The sequence below is a fragment of the Gobius niger genome (assembly GCF_951799975.1).
Source record: "Gobius niger genome assembly, chromosome: 22".
Lineage (NCBI taxonomy): Eukaryota > Metazoa > Chordata > Actinopteri > Gobiiformes > Gobiidae > Gobius > Gobius niger.
This window is the reverse complement of record NC_136873.1, coordinates 17,510,435-17,533,059: the sequence shown is the minus strand read 5'-3', so window position 1 is coordinate 17,533,059 and position 22,625 is coordinate 17,510,435. Positions and strand designations below refer to the sequence as shown.

General features: G+C 43.2%; 1 protein-coding gene across 2 annotated transcripts in view; it reads left to right on the top strand.

The window, feature by feature from the left end:
• rabgap1l (RAB GTPase activating protein 1-like) overlaps positions 1 to 22,625 on the top strand; it is a 214,102-nt gene that overhangs the window by 131,581 nt on the left and 59,896 nt on the right. For both annotated transcript variants that reach the window (XM_079580926.1, XM_079580925.1), the window contains exons 14-15: positions 3,191 to 3,304; positions 14,688 to 14,762. In XM_079580926.1, coding sequence (XP_079437052.1) covers positions 3,191 to 3,304; positions 14,688 to 14,762 — 189 coding nt within the window. The remainder of the gene's footprint in view (positions 1 to 3,190; positions 3,305 to 14,687; positions 14,763 to 22,625) is intronic.

Genomic DNA, 22,625 nt, shown 5'->3' with positions numbered 1-22,625 from the left:
AGCCTTTTACATGACCAACAGGTGATACAGAAAACATCAATACACAGCATGTCACTGTTCCATCCATAGGAATTAATGGGAAACAAATAAAACAAATATTAATAAGGGAAGGAGAGGACAGTGTTTTACTTTGTGGCTGATGCAAATAACAGCTTTTGGGAAATGATTGTGTCCGTCTTGCGTTTATTCACCTGTGTGTATGGAGTATAACAATATGATGTTGTTTAAGGAGTTCGTCCCATGTGTCTGTACAGATTAAGGTTCTAAATTATAAAATTGTTCTTCGGTCGGCAGATCTGTGTCACTCCTTCTATTGGTCAGTGTCTCTCAGGGTCTGAGTGAGAAGAGAATTGAGCCGAGTTTGAGGATCATGTTGACTCTATGGGCCTCATGCTTGTACAGGTCTAGAAGACATTACACAAATGTCTTTTGGTTCAAAAACATCACTAATAGTTCACTAATAGAAATTTCTGGAAATTTATTGTGAATTTTCCGCCCCTAGTCGCTGTATCAGCTATATGTAAAACTTAGCATTTCTTAGCTTAACATCTATACAACCTTTATTTACCACTTGAGTTAATGCTGAGCCACAGAAGCTCAACCACACAAACAACAACATATCAATAAGTGTATACCGTAAATTCTCTAATACTGGCCTGTATTCCATTAGCGGCCGGGTCTCTAACAGAGGCCGGGTTCGCGGCTGGCGGAGGCAAATTAAAGCCGGTCTCTAAAACAGGCCGGGGCTTTTATTAGAAACTATAGTGGTAGAAATATTCCCCATGTTAGGAATTTGTCTCATACTGGTGTAAAAGAAAACTCACGTGCAGGAAGTATACAAACGGGAACCCGGGGCGAGGGGGACGCTGCGGAGGAGCTGATCCGAGCGTAACTTTGACACAGATTTAGCCACTTTTCAAACCTCCTCTGACTATATTTGGAAACAGGGCAAGCAACAAATGCTGTGTGACCCTCCAGGGTTTTAATAAAGTCTCCATCGCGTCTTCAAAGCACGTCCAGCTGCTCCGTGTGCAGGTCAGTCCCACGCCTCAAAATAACTCCTCCCATCAGCGCGAGCGTCTCGTCTTCTCTCGGGTCAGTCTCATGATCGATCACAAACACAAACGCTCCGTCTAAACTCGCCTTTTACACAAGATAACAACAAATAATCCGCGGTAAAAACGAAACAGAAACCTGCAGTGACATTGATGTCAAAGCTCCGCTAACAGCAACGAAACACTTCCTGTTATCCCGACAAAATAAAAGGCGTCAATGTTCCAGCCGCTGGGAGAGTGTTTGAAATGTTAATTAATAAATGAACCTAATATTTTAGGTGCAAATGGACACAAATCTCGTTTTTCTTCGTTTTCCTGGTCGTCCGTTTTGCTCAAATAGAAATAAAGGCCTGTCTCTAATTGTGGCCTGGTTCCAATAAAGGCCTGATCCTAGATGCCCTTGAGTAAATAAAGGCCCGGGCCTATATTAGAGCATTTACGGTAATTAAAATACCAGTAATAAAATTTGTAGCTCCTCAAAGAGCACTCAAACAGCCGATATTTCAGTATAGATGAACAACTGGTCTTTGCAATAACACTGTGAGTAGCTCCTAAAGAAAAATCAAACTAGACTGTTCAACTCAAAATAAGTTTATTAGCTCATCTTACTACGTAAACGCACTCGCCCACGCCTCTGAGGCTGTAGAATTGGAAATGGCTGAGAGGAAATGACCCGAACGACATGAAAGTGTCGCTGTGTTGCAAACAGGTGTGAGATCTGCATAGGTTTCCTCCTGGTACTCTGGTTCCCCCTACCACAAAAAAACATGCACAATAGGGCAGAATGAATGAGAGTGTGTTTGCGCTTGGGGGACAGCCTGTGGCTACAATCCGGCGTGAGGTGTTTACATGCATGAGATCCATTTACATGCACTCTCCCGACCAAATAAACCAATAAATAAACAACCCTCAACACTTGTCCCTGGAAAATCCCTTTAACTCAGTCTGGGTGATCTCGCAGGTCGGTCAAAAACACAGGTCCAGTCAAACGAAAGACAAGCGGCGACAGACAACAGGCAGTGTGTGATACTTCTGGAGCAACAACACTGCAAAAAGTAATTAACTAGACTAGTATAAACATCTCAATTTGAGCATAATAATCCAATTTTTTGTCGTTTTGACTGGTTAAGAAGTTGTTGGGCATTTGTCCTGGATTATTTCACTTGTTCTGAGATGTTTCTGACTCGTTTCGATGCATTTCATCCTTATTTCAGGTCATTTTCTTTGCCAATGGGGTAAGAAAATTGTTCTTATCTCACTGGCAATTTTACTTTCTTATTTCAAGCGAGATTTACCCTAGAACTGGTCTGAAATGTCCTCAAACAAGCAAAGTAAACTTGGTCCGATCAGGAAAAGTGTCTAAATGAGTGAAAACCGCTCAAAACAAGATACATTTCCTCAATTCCAGTCATTTAAGCCAATGCTTGATATTGGCTTTTTGCACACAGGCCAGGCATGTCCAGGACAGGCTAACGGTTTTACAATCCCCACGCCTCGCAACGTGACAATACAACACAATACAACAACAATATCAGTATTTTCAAATCATTATGCAGTTTTCCCTGAGGCGTTTTCTCTGAGTTTGGCGTCAGTCGTGTAAACCTGATGCCACCTGCGTTTCGAAAAGCCTGTGTGGGCGTCATGAACTCCTGAAGGTGTTTTGGAAGCATCTGAGGACACGCCGTTGTCTCTGAATAATGAGAGCGTTAATGACCGGCGACACCCGTGCGCTTTTCAATCAAACCCTGACAACCTCCGCGTTCCCCTCGCCTGTGCCGCGCCACGCCGGCGTTGCCATGGCCACGGCTTTCGCTCGACGCGCTTGTCATTGAGGAGGTCAAAACTCCATTCTCACTTCGGAATGACTCGATAGATACATTTACTGTGAGTCACTGTGCGGAATGTTGGACACTTAGAAAAGGAGGCACATGTGAAAGAAGTAACTGGGTTGTAGGTGCATGGGTTCCCACAAGGTTATGTTTTAGGACGTACACTTTTTCCTGTGTGCATCAAATGTTCCAAATGTTCGCAGATTTACCTCCGTCAGATTGGAGCTTTAGAACCATGTGTAACATCTCTCGAAGCGCATTTTCGGGAGACAGAACTGACATTGCCGCCGCCGTTTTGTGTTTCAGGACTCGGCCCAGGAGAGTGTGATCACGCGGGACATCCACCGCACGTTCCCCGCTCACGACTACTTCAAGGACACGGACGGGGATGGACAGGACTCGCTCTATAAGATCTGTAAGGTGAGATCAAGGTGTGCGTGTGTGGGTAACTCCCTGCTCGCCCTGTAGCTGAGACCGGAGCCGTCTGGTATGGATCGCTTTTTGAGGTAGGTTGGACGTAACTGTCCTTTTCAGGAAATCTGACCTCTGCAGTTGACTAGATGATGCGAGTAAGGTATCGGAGACAAAGTTTAGGTACTACCACTATCAACAAATTTTAAAAAAAATCCACATTTTGATGCTGTTGGTCCAGGGATGGCATTAAAGGAAGTGACTTGTTGTTTCAGCTCAAATAAATGAGCTGAAGCAACAAGTGTTTTTTTTTTCTCTATGTTTGCCCAATTTTTTTTTCTTTTTTAATGTCTGATTTTACCCAATTTTTCCCTTAATTTTGCTTATTTTTTTACTAATATTTTCACTATTTCCCCTCCATTTTGTCGTCATTTTCTTTTTCCCCAATTTTTTCCCCATTCTTTCCCTATTTTTCCCCACATGTTTTCCAGATCTTCCAAACATTATTGTTCTGTTTTCTGGTTCTTGATGACAAATATGTTGTATAGGTATTGGTAGCGAAAACCAAATATCATTAAAGCATCAAGTATTGAAAACAACATAACGGTACCCAGCCCTACATTTGACCCTTTGACCTTCAATGCCATGGAGCAATGGGTGATCAAAGTGCAGCCCTCGAAGATCGATCACCGTTCTTTTCTGCTATGTTTGGTTAAGAGTCAGCAGCAGGGTTCCCACAAGGTTATGTTTTAGGATGTACACTTTTTTCTGTGTACGTCCTAATCTCAGTTCATGAAAACCTACGTAACAAAGCTGATAACCATGGTAACGCGGGGTAAACATGTCTGGGGTAAAACACACGGCTTTTCATGGACTGTTGGCATTTTAGGCACTTGCTCTGTTTTTATGCTTTAGGAGTTTGTGCAGCAAACCCCATAGAAATCAAGCAAACTCTGCAAAGTCAGCATGGGACACATCAGTGTAAACGTGCCTTAACTGTAGAAGGTGTTGTTTGTAAGTATTCCTGAACTCCGCAACTAAACAAGACCCAAAATCCCTCTGAAAAAAGTGTTTGTTGTTATTACGTCACAAATGGCTCTATCCATTAGTCCAGGGGTGGCTAACTAGTCAGAGACCAAGAGCCGAAATTTTCAACCTTGATCCTGAGAGCGACAAAGACACCGACCATTAGCGAGATACCGGGGCGGTAGTTTATTGTGATTAAATAGAATGTGACTGTTATATTTAATCACAATAAACTATAACTTTATGCCTCGTCTTTCGCTTTTTTTTGTTCAATAATTGTGTTAGATTTAATGGTTTTACTCCTCACCAAGATTGAAATACATTTTGTACAGTTCTGCTCTGACTGAGACAGAATTAGATTTTTTAGTTTTTTTTAATGCTGGGGTGTTTGTATGTGGGGCTCTGCCCACTGAGCCTCCTTCTCTGATCCGCCCCTGGCCCGTGCGCTCAGTGCCGCAGTTTCGTCCTGACTGGCCTGTGCAGAGGACGCACTCTCGGCTGCACAAAGTTCATAAACTTTAACCAGGAGCCTCTGGAGGATCTGAGAGTCTGTTTTAAGTTGTATTTGTTACAGTTTCAGTCACATGTGAAAGAAAATTCAATGACTTTGCGTATTTCCGTGTTACGATGTCGCGCTTCACATCATACTTAAGAGCTCCGCTTTTTTCCATTTCCTAATTTTGATCTTTTTCTGTGTATATGAGAATATTTCATCAAATAAAAAGTAGGCTAATCAGTAACCTGAAAAGCAGAAGCTCATCCTAGTGCCACGATCTGCCTGCCTGTTGTTTAACCTAACTCCCGCTGTGAGTGAAGCTGCTGCACGGGCACCTTTTACACCGCCTTGAAAAGGAGAGAGATACAGACTCACATGTGTGTAGAGATGGAAACACGGTCTGTAGGACTATGGGTGGATTTTTGGTCAAGATTTTTAAAGACTGTTACAGTTTATGGGAAATATTTACCAATTATTTTGCAAAGAGCTGCATTGTATTAAACATCTCCAATCATGCAAAGAGCCGCACTCTGATTGGCCAAGAGCTGCGCCACCCCTGCATTAGTCAATTTTTTGTCGCTGAAAATATTGCATAAAATGCCTTATTTTTTACAAGAAAACATAAAATGACAGAAAACTTACAATACAATTTTCTCTCATATTTAGGTCAGAACTGTTCAGCAGTAGTTTCAAATTGCTATCTTTAAATTATTCAATGATATTCTTTTCCCCTATTAACCTGCAGCGACCCACATTGATGTGCATAAACAAAAGGATGTTCTTCAGCTCTGATTACAGCTCTTTGGGCAGATTCTACCAGAGCTCTGACTCTGCTCTAAAAGCGACATGGAACCACTGCAGAGGTCCTTCTTTCCTTACAATAATGATGTTTTCAGCGGCTCACTCCTCAGTCAGTCTGGAAGCTGCTGTGGACGTTGGCATAATAAATAGTGATTTATATTAATAACTGAGTGATACTGACAGTCACTGTGACTTACTGCTGACCAACAGCATTTCCCGTTTCTGCTGCTTCGACTAGGTTTTTCAATTCTACTTTGTGATGCTTTTTAACTGTGATTCCCTCTCCGCAAATACTTCTGCAGTTAAGGCACATTTAGACTGTGTGTCCCAACTTCTGCTCTTTTCTCCTCCACATTGACCTCGCACATATTGCGGAAATGAGGAATTGCAATTATTCATCGCATCGTGTGGGAAAATGGCATATGAAATCCTGGACTATCTGACTATCAGCAATACCAATCCAATATCGGTATTGGCAAAAACCCGCCCTCAAATGCCCGCAGAGGCGTGTGTAGGAACGCTCGGATTACTGTTGGCCGTTTTCTATCTGCGCGGAGCACCTTCAAAGCCGCCCGTCTTTAATCTCCTCACATAAACAGTGACCTTCTGGAGCTTAGCCACACGCCGCGGTCACAAAAGCTGCCGCTCTGCCCTTTTCTGGTCTGGTCAATGAGGGGAGAGAGAGCGTCCCCGTGGGCTGAAGAAATGAGCCCCCGCACACAGTCGGACTTTATCAGGTTTTTCAAGGTCTAAGGTACACATTGAATGCTTTTTAAAGCTATTGTAAAGTAAATGGGCCTCATTCACAACGTGTTCTTATGCACACATTATGTTCTTCACGCCTTCTTGGGAAGTTTTTTGGCATTCACAATATTCCTTACTGAGCTGAGAACGTTCAAATCCTAAGAAAAGTGAGGACTCTTAAGCACAAAAAAAATCTCCATTTCTGTTCACGATCCCGGTCCTGATGAGATTATTCATTTATATGTTTTTCTAATAAATCTGGTAATAAATCATCCAGTATCCAGTATCCACATACACCCTGTTTATTCAGAAATAAGTCTGTATCACTTGATTAAGGCGAGACACTGCAGGTGAATAGGGAAAAAATTGATATTTACTGATATCAATTGGAAACTTTTGCTGTAGATCACTGGCATACAGTGGGGAAAAAAGTATTTGGTCAGTTTCCCATAGACTTTCTATTGGATTTTGGCCAAATACTTTTTTCCCCACTGTAAATGTGAGAAAAAAAATACATTGCAAGTTTTCTGTTATTTTATCTTTTCATATAAGAACAAGGTGTTTCATACCAAAAAATGCCCTAAATTTCCAATCTTTTCGGCGACGAAATCTGAATAATGGATAGAGCTACATTCAAATGCATAGTTTCATTTTATTGATGAATGAGTTACCAAGACTTTTTCAGAGGGGATTTTGGATTTCTTGTTTAGTTTTAAAATAAGCTGTTTTTCGGTGGAAAAAATTGTAGAAATGTAATTTATTTTTTGACATTCAAAACTCAATAAATGGGGCTTAAGGGATTAGATAATAAAACATCCCTCTGAAAAAAATCTTCCAAATATTGTTCAGTCCAAGGCTGGAAAATGTGAAGTCTTTAGGTCCGACTGACGTGGACATAGTGTCGCCACAATGACAGAAAAATGTGTTTTGAGAAAAAGGCCCTTGAAATTGCATTCTCCCATATAAGTCTATGGGGGAACATTGAATCAGCGCAATATTTAAACATGTTATTGTGAAGATTAGGGATATTTTCTGTTTCCGGGTGAAAGCTTGTATGTTCAGAGCCCAATTTGGCCCAAACCCTGAAAACTGAAAAAATTGAGTTTTGCCTGTGTTTTCCCCTTAAACTATACATTTGCAATTAATACCACCGCTTATAAATAGGACTGAATGCGTGAACTGCATTAACACTTAAGCTGGACCAAGTGTTGAGTATCCGAACCCAATTCCATCCACGTTCACTCCTGAGCAAGTAAGTCATTGTCTGATTTAGCTGATCTTTCTGTGCTCCACACGTTTTACATGCGGACACGCACAGCCGTCGATGTTCGGTTCCGCAAACTAATGAGCGAATATCCCAGTCTTCTTTTTATTCTTCGATTTATAAACTGAAGCCAAGCATCAAATCCCTTGTGCGTTCACAAATAAATGTATAGAAATGTGAGTAAAATATTCGTGCATACAATTACCAATGTTTTAACTCAGTTTAAAGGCCGTCATCAGTTACATTGTGCTCCTTGCGTCCCACATGACCTTCCTCGGTGGATAAAGGTCACACACTGAAGACTTGGGGCTTATTACCGAGCACAATGCGAAGACGGATAAAAAAGAAAAAGAAGCCTTGTACCTCGCTCCAGCCCCGAGATCCGGCCAACCTTATCCGCGGCGCATCTCCGTGGATTTGCATACAAATGAAGCCCGGCTGCCCGCTGACCTAGTTGGGCCCATCGTGGAGGCTAACCCTCCCTGACAGGGCGTCCCAAAGCACTGTCCAGACCCACTCCGCTCCCACCGCACCTCCGACATACTAACAAGGCTAAAGTTCTCCCTCCGTCCATCTGAGAGCACTCCCAATCACGGTTCCTTAAACGCACCGTCTGGACTGCATTATGTCGGACTCTGACACTCAACTTTTTTGGAGGAAGCGAGGTTAAGTGCTCTTAGCTGGAGACACGGATCTGAATTTCGATTTGATCTTGTGGATGATGTATTGTCCACCTTCACTCTTTACTGTAGATATGTTTTACTATTTATTTCTCTGACTCTCTCTCTTTTTCAGGGAAATCTTGGCCCCAGAGGGGAATCTTTTGTACATGTTTTTAGTGGTAGGGGAAACCGGAGCACCCGGAGGAAACCTGCACAGACACGGGGTGAACATGCAAACTCCACACAGAAAGGCCCCGTCCTGGTGGGAATCGAACCCGGGACCTGTTTGTGTCAGCTCTAAAAGATCTGCTGGAGATCTTCAGTCGCTGCCTCTCTCTTTTAAACCTTGTTGTCCTTTTGCTCCCGTCTGCACAGACCCTCCTCACTGGTTTCAATCCGTCCCGTACTCCCTCACTCGCCGCGGACACCTCGTCACGTTTTGGACACGGTGCGCGCTCAAACAGATGGTCTCCATGGAAACGGTGGAGGTGAAAGCGTAAACATTGGCGCGTTAGCGAAGCCTCATCACCTCGGCTAATGTGCTGTGTCCGTGGGATCAGCCGCTCTTTCCGTTCACACACGCACAGGGCACCGGTCCACGGCGTGGTGAGCGCCCGGAACAGATGCTTCTGCCGCTGACGCCACGCGCAGCTCCACCTCCGGCCGCCGCTCCACCCGTCGTCTTATTTAAGAGAGCACTGTCGATTTTCAGTGTTCACTTTTCTTTACAGACCAGGGTTTGATGCCTGCTGGGTCCAGGGACAGCATTAACGGAAGTGACTTGATTGTTTCAGTGTAAATAAAAGATACACGAGTTATAGAAATAGTGATGCACGATAATGCCAATTTGAACCGATAACTGATAATTCCGCATGTCCCGATACCGATAATGACACCGATAATTATGTATATATATTTGCACTTTACTTTGTGACAAGTACTCAATATAACAGTTCACAGTTCTGCCCAAAATGTATTTATTCTACCAAGCAATATACAAGTGTATAAATATAAATCAAATAATGAGTTTTACTTTGGGTTTTGGTCTCCACCTTTTTCTACAGCTCTGGTTTTTTACAGTTCCATCATCTGAGCAGGTCTGTCTCTGCTCATCTGTGTCACATCTTATTTTAGAAAAAAAAAAGAAGAATATTACTACTGCTACTTCCTTCCTAGTATTTTTTCTTTTTGTTGACATCATACTAATGAATTCTTATTTACAATACTGGAATATAGACAGTATTATAGTATTTCACTGAGTCTAGAGGCGTCTCTGACATGAGAGAGAAGCGATGCCAAATCTGTGACAGATTCAACTTTGACTAATAATACGATACTACAGCACAAAAACAAGACTCTCTCCTGCACTGGGCTCATTTATGCATTTGTGACGAGCAGAGCGGCTCATTTCATCAATGTAAAACTTCTCTCATTCATAGCGCTTCAATCGCGGGGCTATCGTGTTTATTTGATCATAAATACAAAGATAATACATGGGTTTCACCGTTTAGGCCCCGCTCTGTTCCAGTAACTTACGTGAGCGGGTCAGAGGTTCGCATTTCCTCGTCTTTTTCTCATTTTGTTGCAGTGCTAATGTTGAAGTGACTTCGATGTAAAAAGTCGAAAAACTCTTCCTTCACGGAGAGAGCGCCTGCACAGCTATTTTGCTGGAATACTCGTCGTATTTTTCAGCTAAAACCGTGCAGAAGTCGGCCGTGGAGAGCGTATATCTGCTGCTGTAAATTTGCTGTCCTGAGTCTGCAGCAGCTCCGGGCTGCAGGACGTGCGGGCGGCGCCGCCGAGAGAAAGGCAGCGAGCTGGAGCCGCAGATTCAATGTCATTTGAGTTTATAATTATCGGGCCTAATTATTTATTTTTCCGGCTTTATCGGGGATGGCGCCTAAATGCTGATTATCGGCGGCCGATATTATCGTGCATCCCTAAATAGAAATAGTCTTTTACATTATTGTTCTGTGTATGGTTCTAGGTGACTGATGTTTTAGTATAGGTATAGAAAAAGGTATCGTTCAGGTGTCAGTATTGTAAAGTACAGTTACAGTGCTGCTGTAATCCTTCCTAAGCACCAGTCCTGCCTGTCCAGCTCATCTTCTATGGGGATCAGCTTCAAACAGTTTCAATACATCTAACATCAGGTGGTGGACAGTGAGTTCCCTGACTGTGTGAACATCTTGGTGACGGCTGTAAATACTTCAAGATGTTTTATGCAACTTTTTGTGTGGAAAAAACGAAGTTGAAATGGGTGCGTGTTTGACCTTGTAGTGACCCAGCAGCTGAATGAGTGGTCAGCGTGGCACAGAGGTGGGCAAACTGCGGCCCGTCCAGCATCTTGTGATGTTGGATCTTTGCTTTGTGTCTCAGTCCACCCTTGTTGCCGCACAAAGGCTCCGTCCGGCCTGGGGATCGAACCGCTGCTGCTGTGAGGCAACAGCCCTAACCCCTACACAACCATCTTGTGACTCACTGGTTTCCACACACAGCCATCTTCCATATATTCTGCTTCTCTCTCTCCCCAAACGTCTCATCCATGAAGCTTTTCTGTTCTTTAAAGTTCAGGCACCTTCATCAGACCGGCAGATATTTCCTCCTTCGCTGTTTGCTAACGCGCCGCCTTTTCCCCTCATCACGCGGCGCTGCTGGGAGCCTATTATCTGCCCGGCCTAACATATTTAGCTTTCTCCCACCAAGACGGCTGCCCCCCCCCTCCCCATCCATCTGTCAGCGGCCGTTTTTCCCAGGCGCGACGGGGACGTGCGAACGAACGCGACACTCCATCAGGCCTGTCAGCTCGTACATTAGCAGCCAGAACGCCCCCCCCCCCACACACACACACACACACACACACACACACACGGGGTGGGGGGTTAGTCTGGGATCATCTTTTGGATGTGGGAGCAGAGGATAGTGTCATGAGCTCGGGAGCGCAGACAGAAAGGGGGAGCGTTTGGATGGATTTTTTTTTTTGTAATTGTGTCAAAAAAAAAGTCGTGATGTTTTTCTGGTATAGACGGGTGTGAGTTTAAGGTAGATTTCACATAAAAATGTCCCATCATTAGTTTTTCCCTGTTGAAGCGACATGTGGGTGACTGAAACGGCATGTTTGAAGCCGGTGAAAGGAAAGTGCCTCTCGTGTTCCAGAGCCCGTTGTACATGTCTTTAGTGACGGGGGGGAACCGGAGCACCGAGGTCAGTGTTTCTCAACCTTTTCAGCTCTGGGGCACCCAAGACATGCCTCCCCCAGGTCACCCCACCCCCTACATATTATGTTTTATATCTGCACTTTAACCCTAATGTCTTATTAATGAAGCTGTTCTTGTCAAAATATCTATTTCCAACATAAATTAAAAAAACATTATTCTACTGGATAATAATGATCACCAGCAGCATAAAGACCAAACTCCTCCTGTATGCTCTCTCCTGTATGCTCTCTCCTCTAGGCTCTCTCCTCTAGCAAACTATCAAAAGTATCAATATTCATTTTAAGTCTCATTGCCCACTCAACATGGTCCCACAGCCCACTTTAGGGTCCGGACCCACCTATTGAGAACCACTGATCTAACAGTCTGGTGGTTGGGGCAGCATGTGAGCCTTTAGCTTCATGACAAGCTCTCCGACCTTTGTCAACACAGATGTCTGCTCCACTGAAGTATTTACAGTAACTGATCATCTACCAAGAGCTCCCTGTTCACCACCGAATACTAGCTGAAGAAGCGTGGCCTCATCGTGCTCCGGGCCCATTAGCAGAGCGTCTCTCCCCGCTCGTCACCCGCTGTCACCCTGAGCGCTCCATGGGCCAAACAGAAACTAAACAAGCAGATAGATGGCGGTATGTCACCTCCTCACGCTGCTGTGACCACTGGTTTGTTTGGTCTGGCTCCTCATTGTGTCACCTTCTCCTTGTGGATGTCAGAGCAGGTTCAGCGTGTCCCTCCTGTTTGCTCTGTGGACGCCCAGCTCGCCTCTCCTTTGCACGAGTTGTTCTCCGACTCCGTGAGCTGTGGTCTGGTCCAGCGTTTTAGACTGACAGTCGGTGTTCTCTCCCCTGACCTCATCGTCCAACCTGCTCTTCATACTTAGTTCTGTTTGAATTAAAGGGCCACTGGTGCTTCATAGAGTAATAAAGTACTAAAATGGAAAAAGGTCCGGCACAAAAAGGTCGTAATATCACATGCTGTGAGCTTGTGAGTACAAAAACGCACAACTTAGTTCATATAATAACCCTAATAACCCTTACATTTAGGGGTGTCAAGATTAACCGGTTTTACAATTAGGATTATAAAAGAATGTGGTTGGTTACTCTTTAGCACTTTATAAGCCGCTGTTAGCGCTAAATGTTCGTAAATAGCCTCAAAACCAGTGTAAACTAATGCTAATGCCCCGCTGTCATCTGGGGTGCCACAGGGTTCCATCCTTGGCCCGGTCCTATTCTCACTGTACATGCTTCCGCTCGGGTCCATCATTTCTAAACAGAATTTGTCCTTCCACCTTTATGCTGATGATGTCCAGATCTACTTACCGGTGCTCCCCAACACTGCCTCTGCTCTCGAATCACTCCATAGCCGCCTTTCGGACATTAAACAATGGCTTGCTCAGAACTTTCTCCACCTGAACGAAGCAAAATCTGAATTTGTTCTTTTTGGTTTCCGGGGATGTCCTTCAATTTCATTCCAGGGTCATGGGTCCAGTTCGCGATGCAGTTAGGAACCTGGGAGTCATCTTTGACCGAGAGCTGAATTTTAAACAACAAATAAATGCTGTTGTCAAAGCCAGTTTTTTCTAGCTGCGCCTTTTGAGCAAAGTTAAACCCTTTCTCTCGCGCCAAGACCTCCAGAAGGCGACGCACGCGTTCATCAGTTCTCGGTTGGACTCATGCAACGCTCTTTACTCTGGCCTCCCACACTCGTCACTCCACCGGTTACAGTTAGTGCAGAAAGCAGCAGCCCGTCTTCTCACCGGTTCATCCAGACACAGCCACATCACTCCCGTCCTCTCCTCCCTGCACTGGCTCCCGGTCCGTTTTCGGATTGATTTCAAAATTTTAATGTTTGTTTTTAAAGCCCTCCATGGTCTCGCTCCGTTATATCTAACCGAGTTGGTGACCGTATATCGCCCCAGCAGAGCTCTCCGGTCTGCCGATCAAATGATTCTGGACGTGTCCAGGTCCCGGTACAAACATAGGGCTTTTCCACCAAGGTGCTGGTTCTGGGCTGGTTCAGAGCTGGTTCTGGTGCCGGGTTGGTTCCATACTGACTTGGTTTTCCACCAAAATGAGAGCTGTGCCTATTGTCATAGCAACGCTTTGGGAAGTCAACATCAAAAATGGATAGAAACTTCTGGTTATAAAATACAGAAAAATAAGTTTGTTTCAGTCACAGCAGCCGTTAACATTTTGATTTCTTCTTTTTAACTCTTGTTTTAGCTAAAGAGCATAAAGCAAAACAACAGTTTCCTCCACAGACTGTTTTGGCTTCTCCAGGAAGTTCTAAGCACAAACTAACTAATATTGATTGTTTGTTGGAGGAGAGGGCCACGCCCCCAGCCGCTGACATCACTGGTGCTCGTTTCTTGGTCCAGCTTTTAATTGGTTCCCAACCGGCACCAGATTTTGGAACCAAGACCCAGCGTTTTTTCAGTGGAAAACGAAAGAACCGGTTCTGAAACTGGAACTGGCCCAGCACCAGCACCAGCACCAGCTTGGTGGAAAAGGGCTATGTGGGGCGATTGTTCTTTCAGGGTTGTAGCGCCAAAACTGTGGAACAGCTGCCCCTCAGTCTGCTTGTTATCACAGAGCTGTCCCTCTTTAAGTCTAGATTGAAGACACATCTTTTCAAACTAGCTTTTAAGACTTAGATCGCACTCATTTGATTGATTGATTTTTTAATATTGTTTTATCTTTCTGTGAAGCACTTTGGTCTTCCTTGTGTTGTTGTAAGGTGCTATACAAATAAACTTTGATTGATTGATTGATTGATAATGCTCCTCTGCTTCAGTGTAATGAACACAAAGGAAATTAATTAATAAGTAGTAAAGTTGACATGTATTACTTTGCAAAAGTGAATGTGTATAAGGTCAGGGACTAAGAAGCATTTTACAAACAAAAAATAACTGTTTCCCCTCATGAGGTGGATAATCGTTAATAATGGTAAAATCGCAATAATTTCTCGAACAATAATCGTGGCTCGAAATTGTGAAATCGTGACATCCCTTTTCCCAATAGAGAAATTGATAAATGGTAGATAGTGTTATTTTGTCTTCTATACATTTTATGTTTATTTTTGTTCTTATAATATTAGACAAATAAGTTTTAAAGTTGAAACATTTGAATACAAGTATTACATTTTTGTGAAAACGTGTAACCCTCTCTGTTTGTGTCTTGAACAGGCCTACTCCGTGTATGATGAGGAAATCGGGTACTGCCAAGGACAGTCCTTTCTGGCCGCTGTTCTCCTGCTGCATGTAAGTGAGCCCCTGCTTTAATCACTTACATACAGGGCATGTTTGTGTGTATGCAGTGGTTTAGGTTTTTGGCTTCATTTCTCCTGTAGCATCTTTATTTAGTCTGAAGTCCCATTCCCGATGTTTTTCTTTTCCTAAAAATGACTGTGACCTCTGTGATAGCGCTGGAGTAGGCATCATGTTTTTAACCACACTGGTTTTTGTATATTAGAGATGAAAAGTGGAAGCTTGCGCCTGTGATTGACAGGCTTTGGAGCTCTGCAGAGGCTCCGCCCATCCCGCCCTTTTTCCCTTTGAAGGAACAGGCTTCGTCGGAGGAGATTGAGCAGCCATGTTGATTTCACAGACCACTCAGGATCATTACTGTGAATAGGGCTGAAAGGGACCCGGCAATCTGTGGGTTTTGGTTCATACCATGGATCAGTGGGAGTGGGGCCAAGACCCACCGTCACCCCAGGACGACATGCCACGACCCAAATGCGCATTTCAACTAAAGGTGCATTATGCAACTTTTTATGTGGAAAAGACAGTTGATATTTGTGCGTGTTTGACCTTGTAGTGACCCACACAAATATCAACTTTATTTCCCACATAAAAAGTTGCATAATGCTCCTTTAAGCCTCCTTTAAACTGAAATCATGATGAAATCAACCTTATAGTGGTCCTTGTTTTTATACTTATATTGAAGATCTATTCATGGATAATGGATCAAATCTAGATCACGGTTCCGCGACCCACCAGTTGAGAACCACTGCACTGCGGTTTTGAATTGGGGAGAAAAACTGTCCTGAGAAAAGATACAGTCTGAGTTTGAGACCATAGAGCTATCGACGCAGACTGGAGCGTAGGGGTGAGAGGGAGAGAGGGGCGGTGCCTGCTGAGGTCATGTGACCTGATGCCACCGCTCGGCAAACAGTCTGACCAACTTTCTCCCACTTTCAACGAACATCTCGACATGTTTTAGTCACCAAAGAACTCTCTTTAGCTCATCATCGTTACATCATCAAGAAAAGGTGCAAACGAAATGATATCGTTTTCAAAAATATACCGGTTTTATCATGGACATTTCGCCATGGTTAAAAAGGTAAAAGTGTGTAACGTTTTCATGTTTTTACTAACTTACTTTCTCATAAAAAGATTTGTTTTGTGACACATTTTCAAACTTGAGAATGCTGAAGTTCTGAAAGCCAGTGTGGACGTGGGTGCAGTCAATGTCACTGCTTTATGTTTGTAATACTAAGTGTTGAGAATGTTTGATGTTTTCAAGGTAATTCAAGTACAGGACAAAGAGAGACTCCAGGTCAAAGTGCATGGAATAGTTGTCAATGGCAAAGAAATATGAAAAATAAATGAATAAATAGCACTGACAAAGGCAAGACAGTTGCACTGAGTAATTCAAACTGCTGTGTGGTGGAAAGCGTGAGCTTTTATAGGAAGGTTATTTTGAAGTGACCCACCATTAGAAGGAAGGGAAACAAATGACACTGAAGTGGAGAACAGATTTGTTAACAACAGAAGTTCTGAATCCTGCACAGTTTAAGTTTGTCAACAGCAGCTAAAGGAGAGCTTTATTGTGAGAAAGTGAGATATGTTTTTCAAATGACTCAAGGCAGCATCCTAATGAATGTGCCAGAGCACACTAAAGAACACTTCAGGAGCTGAGAGCTTTACAGAGAGAAGTGGATGTCTTTAATTTTGAATGTTAACTCTTTCCCTGCCAGGAGTTTCACTGTTGTACAACAGTAATGTATAATTTGTCCATAAATAGTTTTAAGTACACCTCTGCATAACATTGTATCCTCATTAACATTCAAGAAAACATAATATATCAACTTGTGCTTTCACAAAGTGGGACAAAGCTGGAGCGGCTTATCAGCGTGACTGGGGTGTAATGTCTTTAAGTGGCTCCCGCTCCTCAGTCTACACTGTCACATTACAATGAGGCTCTGCACTGCTTTTCTGATTGTCCTTCACGGGACACTGTCCCGGCGTGCACTTTGTTGAGCTGTGAATGAGCTGAATTTCTTCACAAATATCCTGTTTATCCATGTCTTGGAATTGTTAAATCCTAGATCAAAACAGTAGCGGTTTCTGAAGTTTCCCTGTTTTTCAAATAGCATAATAAGAACAGACCACTTCCTCTTGGCCTTACAAAATTAAAGCATGAGCCTTTGTTGTGAAAGGCATGGCATAAAAGAGGCATAATAATAATATGAGTTCATTTGCAGAAGCAAATATCTCCTATTTAATTTTTGTTTTTAATTGTTTTGCATGTTTCTTGCCAGTCTACAGATGACACTTTAATTAATTATTTATTTAATTAAACAAGTGAGTTATATAAAAAAATAAATAATAATAATTAATCTGCTCCACTATAAGGTCTTTGGGCATATTAATGTTCCCCACTATTGTTTTATTTCTGTCTCACTTTTAGAGGATTTTTACACATCTGATTTTTAACCACACTCTGTAATTCTGTGTCTTATTGCACTGCTGAAGCGCTCTGATCTGCACGGTACATCTGAGAGCAGAATACATATCTATAAGTACATTTTCTTTGGTGCCTCCTCAGGAGTCTGCTTCTGGGGCCGTGGAGTTCATTGGTTGGAGCATTTCAGATGGAGATGAAAATGAAAGCAGGAGCGGTGTCTGTCTTGTGGGCAGATTGCATGTCTGACAGTGGATGCTGTAATAATGTAGAGTAAATGTGCTGGGGCTGCCGCGTGTGGATGAATGGCGATAAGAAGGCCGTTACTGCAGTTCTATGGCTGCGTTTGTCCTCTGAGGCACACTCGCTCCTCTCGGGAGGACGTTTGTAATCGGGCTGACGGTAGGTGTGGAGCTCCACGGGCTCTTGTAGGTAAACCCAAAGTCCTATTAATATTCCTGACAGTGGCTCCCTCAGTGTCCTCCAAACAGCTCTGCCTCCTTCTAGACAGACACTCTTCTCTGATCTAATGTCCCTGTCCGCCGTGACTTCACAGCTCACTCCAAGCTGAAGAATGCTTGTTCCATTGACAACCTTGTTTCAAGATTGTCCAAACCTACTCAAGATGGCATCAGTGTGTTTGTTTAAAGAGCCAGTGTATACATTCAAGTGGACATGTCCTACACAACTGAGGCTTCAAAACATTCTTTTACCCCCGGCACTGATATTTTATGTCTTTTATGTCTTTTCAGTAATTGTCATATCATACAGAGCTCTGTTCTTTTGGCTTTCTTCTCCTGGTTTAGTCAAGTTTCTGACACAGTCCCAGCTGATCTAGATAACACTGGCTGGACTTAAGAAATGTGAGAACGCAGTAAGGATGCACCAATCCAATGCCGGTATTGAATATTTTAGCCGATACTGGAAAAAAGTATGATATTGGGTGCCGGCTACAAATATATACTCAACTGATATCTGTTTTGGCTCTCACCGTCTTAAAAACACAACTTTCACCAACTAAACCTGAGTGGACATGGACATGCTGCATGTCATTTTGAAGCCTAGAACCAAGAGTCAGTTTAATGGCTGCGCAAAAATATTGTAGTTTATGAAATGCTGTTAAGAATAATTGATCCAACACATTTGTAATGCACAAGTTATAGTGATCAGATCATTGTGAGTTGTCTTGTACCCAAGGATACTTAGTGTAGAAAAGTCCAGTGATCCCCCATTAGTTTATTCATAGATATAATTTCCTATATGTAGTTTGTGAGAAAGGATAAGACTATTGATCTCACACTGGAGACAAGAGGAACATTCACTTATTTCACTCACAGCAGGCACTTTTAAAAAGTGTCTTGGTATTTAATATCAGATATCGCAGATACTCAAGCTCCCAGTATCGGTATCAGTATAATGGCTCAGAAAAGGTGTAGGTAAAGGTGCAAGTGAGGGATAAACTCTGGTCAAATCAGGGCGAAAGAGCCAAAGCCACTGCATGTTTGGAATATACAATACAAAGGTTGTGGAGAGAAAAAAAAAAACTCAAGCCAAATACCTCTCCAATTTGACTAAAACCCTGAATAAAGTTGTAAAACTAAATGCACTCATTGTCTAAATGTAGGACATGATTATTGGTGCTGGACCAGGTTGAAAGGAGCAGGGTTTTGATAGAAACTGTAGAATTTGCCAGTGTGGCCAACGTTAGCTTAGCAGTCCGTTCATTCTTATTCTCTTCCATTTGTTTACATTCATCAGTTTGCTTTGGATGTTAAGCCCTTTATTTAGCCCGTGTTTGTGATAACTGGTGAGTTTGTCACATCACTGAGGGTGGATTCACTGTTCTTTGCAGAATTACCGTAAATTCTCTAATACTGGCCTGTATTCCATTAGCGGCCGGGTCTCTAACAGTGGCCGGGTTCGTGGCTGGCGGAGGCAAATTAAAGCCAGTCTCTAAAACAGGCCGGGGCTTTTATTAGAAACTATAGTAGTAGAAATATTCCCCATGTTAGGAATTTGTCTCATACTCGTGTAAATGAAAACTCATGTGCAGGAAGTAAACAAACGGGAACCCAGGCCGATGGGGACGCTGCGGAGGAGCTGATCCGAGCGTAACTTTGACACAGATTTAGCCACTTTTCAAACCTCCAGTGACTCTTTGTGGAAACAGGGCAAGCAACAAATGTTGTGTGACCCTCCAGGGTTTTAATAAAGTCACCATCGCGTCTTCAAAGCACGTCCAGCTGCTCCGTGTGTAGGTCAGTCCCACGCCTCAAAATAACTCCTCCCATCAGCGCGAGCGTCTCGTCTTCTCTCAGGTCAGTCTCATGATCGATCACAAACACAAACGCTCCGTCTAAACTAGCCTTTTACACAAGATAACAACAAATAATCCGGTCCACGGTAAAAACGAAACAGAAACCTGCAGTGACATTGATGTCAAAGCTCCGCTAACAGCAACGAAACACTTCCTGTTGTCCCGACAAAATAAAAGGCTTCAATGTTCCAGCCGCTGGGAGAGGGTTTGAAATCTTAATAAATTAACCTAATGTTTTAGGTGCAAATGGACACAAATCTCGTTTTTCTTCGTTTTCCTGGTCGTCCGCTTTGCTCAAATAGAAATAAAGGCCTGTCTCTAATTGTGGCCTGGTTCCAATAAAGGCCTGGTCCTAGATGCCCTTGAGTAAATAAAGGCCCCGGCCTATATTAGAGCATTTACGGTAGTTGAACTCCGCCATATTGGAGAGTTTTTGCATGAACTGCCCTTTTGAGGTCACAACATGGCGTCTCAAATGGATTGAAGTCTGGACTTTGACCTGGCCACTGCAAAACTTTAATTTCTTTTTGAGCCGTTCAGAAGCGGATTTGTTGGTATGTTTGGGATCTTTGTCCTGCTGCTTGGCCAAAGAGCGCTTAAGCTTGGGGGCTTGATCTGATGGCAAGGACGTTCTCCTCCAGGAGTTCCTGGTAGAATTCATTATTCCATCAATGACAGCAGGTTGTCCAGGTCCTGAAGCAGCGAAGCCCCAGACCGTCACGCTGCCACCTCCATGTTTGACTTGTGGCATGCCGTTCTTTTATCAAATTCTGCGTTGTTTTTCAAAAAAGTTCAACTTTGATCTTGTCAGCCCACAGATCCTTTATCTAAAAGTCTTGAGAATCATCCAGATGTTTTTTGGCAAATGAGAGACAAATAAGAACACAACATTCTTATTTGTCAGCAGTGGTTTCCGCCTCAGAACTCTCCGTGGAGGACATTTTTGCTCAGTGTGCATCTTATAGTTCCAGACTTTGACTGAGCCCAGTGAAGCTGCAGATCTTCAGATGTCCTTCTGAGTTCTTTGGAGACCTCCTGGATGAGTCGTCGTTTTACTCTTGGCCTCATTTCGTGGCATTATAGGTTTTCTTATGAGATTTTCTAGCCTACTTTATTTGTCTGACCGGTCTAAATGTGATATTTTCTTACTTCAACAAACTTGGAGGTAACCAGGCCTGGATGGAGCCAAAGAAACTGAACTCAGCTTTTCCAAAAAATGTGGTCACAACTAATCACAGAGCCATGGAGGTTTGGGTTTTTCTTTCCATCCGTTTCACACCAGCGTGATCCCGAGTAGCCCACACCCCTCTCCTCTGCTGGGTGGATGCTGAAGGCTTGAGTGACGCCTCTGGTAAAGAAGGATCAATGCAGACGCGCTCGTGCTGGGCCTGGGAATCTGAAAGCACCTTTTTACTTTAAACTTTTCAATGAAATGTCTCCTTTAACCTCACATTGAATATGCGTATGGATTTTTGTTTTCCTTCAAATCGTGCAGCCCGTTTTGAACTCCCGCCCGTCTTTAAGGTGTGTGATAAATGGAGTCTAACTCTCCGGTGTCTGCAGACCGATGAAGTGCTGTTTACCTGCAGTGTAGGTGAAATCACTAAAACACCTCGCTGCTGTGATGGAAACACTTGCCATCACTCTCTTTTACGAAGGGAAGCGTTTGAGATGACCTTGGATCGGAGGAACAGAGCTTTACAGTCTTTCATGGCGCACCAGCTCTGGCTTTGATCCAACAGGAGAGTACTCATTAGCACAAGTGTATGTCCTGATGCTGCATTGTGTAAAGTGGCTATGATTAAATACATCGCAGAAAAGTGCAACAATAAATACCGTAAATTCTCTAATACTGGCCTGTATTCCATTAGCGGCCGGGTCTCTAACAGTGGCCGGGTTTGCGGCTGGCGGAGGCAAATTAAAGCCGGTGTAACGTCGAGATGCACTTCTTTGTCAAGCTGCACTGACAGTATCAACGCGCATGTGCACATGTCTTTGTCTCTCATTAAAAACAAGTTATGAACAGCTGGTAAACTTTGTCTTGCATAATATTACGTAACTAAAGAGCAGACGACTCTTTCCTCAGCGACTTTTATTACATTTAAACGGTCATGCTTTCTGATTATTGTTAAAACTTGTACTTTTTTTGTATTTAAAGCCTATTTTTTCAACAGACAGATATTTAAAGGCAAATTGTTTTAGCAGCTACGTCATTTACTAATTACATGTAGAATAGACTGCCTAATTTGACAGTAATATTAGAAGCTATAGCGGTAGAAATATTCCCCATGTTAGGAATTTGTCTCATACTGGTGTAAATGAAAACTCACGTGCAAGAAGTAAACAAACGGGAACCCGGGCCGAGGGGGACGCTGGAGGAGCTGATCCGAGCGTAATTTTGACACAGATTTAGCCACTTTTCAAACCTCCTGTGACTATAATTGGAAACAGGGCAACAAATGTTGTGTGACCCTCCAGGGTTTTAATAAAGTCACCATCGCGTCTTCAAAGCACGTCCAGCTGCTCCGTGTGCAGGTCAGTCCCACGCCTCAAAATAACTCCTTGATCAGCGCGAGCGTCTCGTCTTCTCTCGGGTCAGTCTCATGATCGATCACAAACACAAACGCTCCGTCTAAGCTCGCCTTTTACACAAGATAACAACAAATAATCCGGTCCGCAGTAAAAAAGAAACCGAAACCTGCAGTGACATTGATGTCAAAGCTCCGCTAACAGCAACGAAACACTTCCTGTTGTCCCGACAAAATAAAAGGCGTCAATGTTCCAGCCGCTGGGAGAAGGTTTGAAATGTTAATTAATAAATGAACCTAATATTTTAGGTGCAAATGGACACAAATGTCGTTTTTCTTCATTTTCCTGGTCGTCAGTTTTGCTCAAATAGAAATAAAGGCCTGTCTAATTGTGGCCTGGTTCCAATAAAGGCCTGGTCCTAGATGCCCTTGAGTAAATAAAGGCCCCGGTCTATATTAGAGCATTTACGGTATGTGTTTTTTGTGATCATAGCTTTCGGAGGCCACTTTGCCAGTCTGCTACAAAGGATTGATACTGTGCATATGCTGAAAGTAGGAGAAGGAGGATCCGGTTTTATTAAGTCACAATA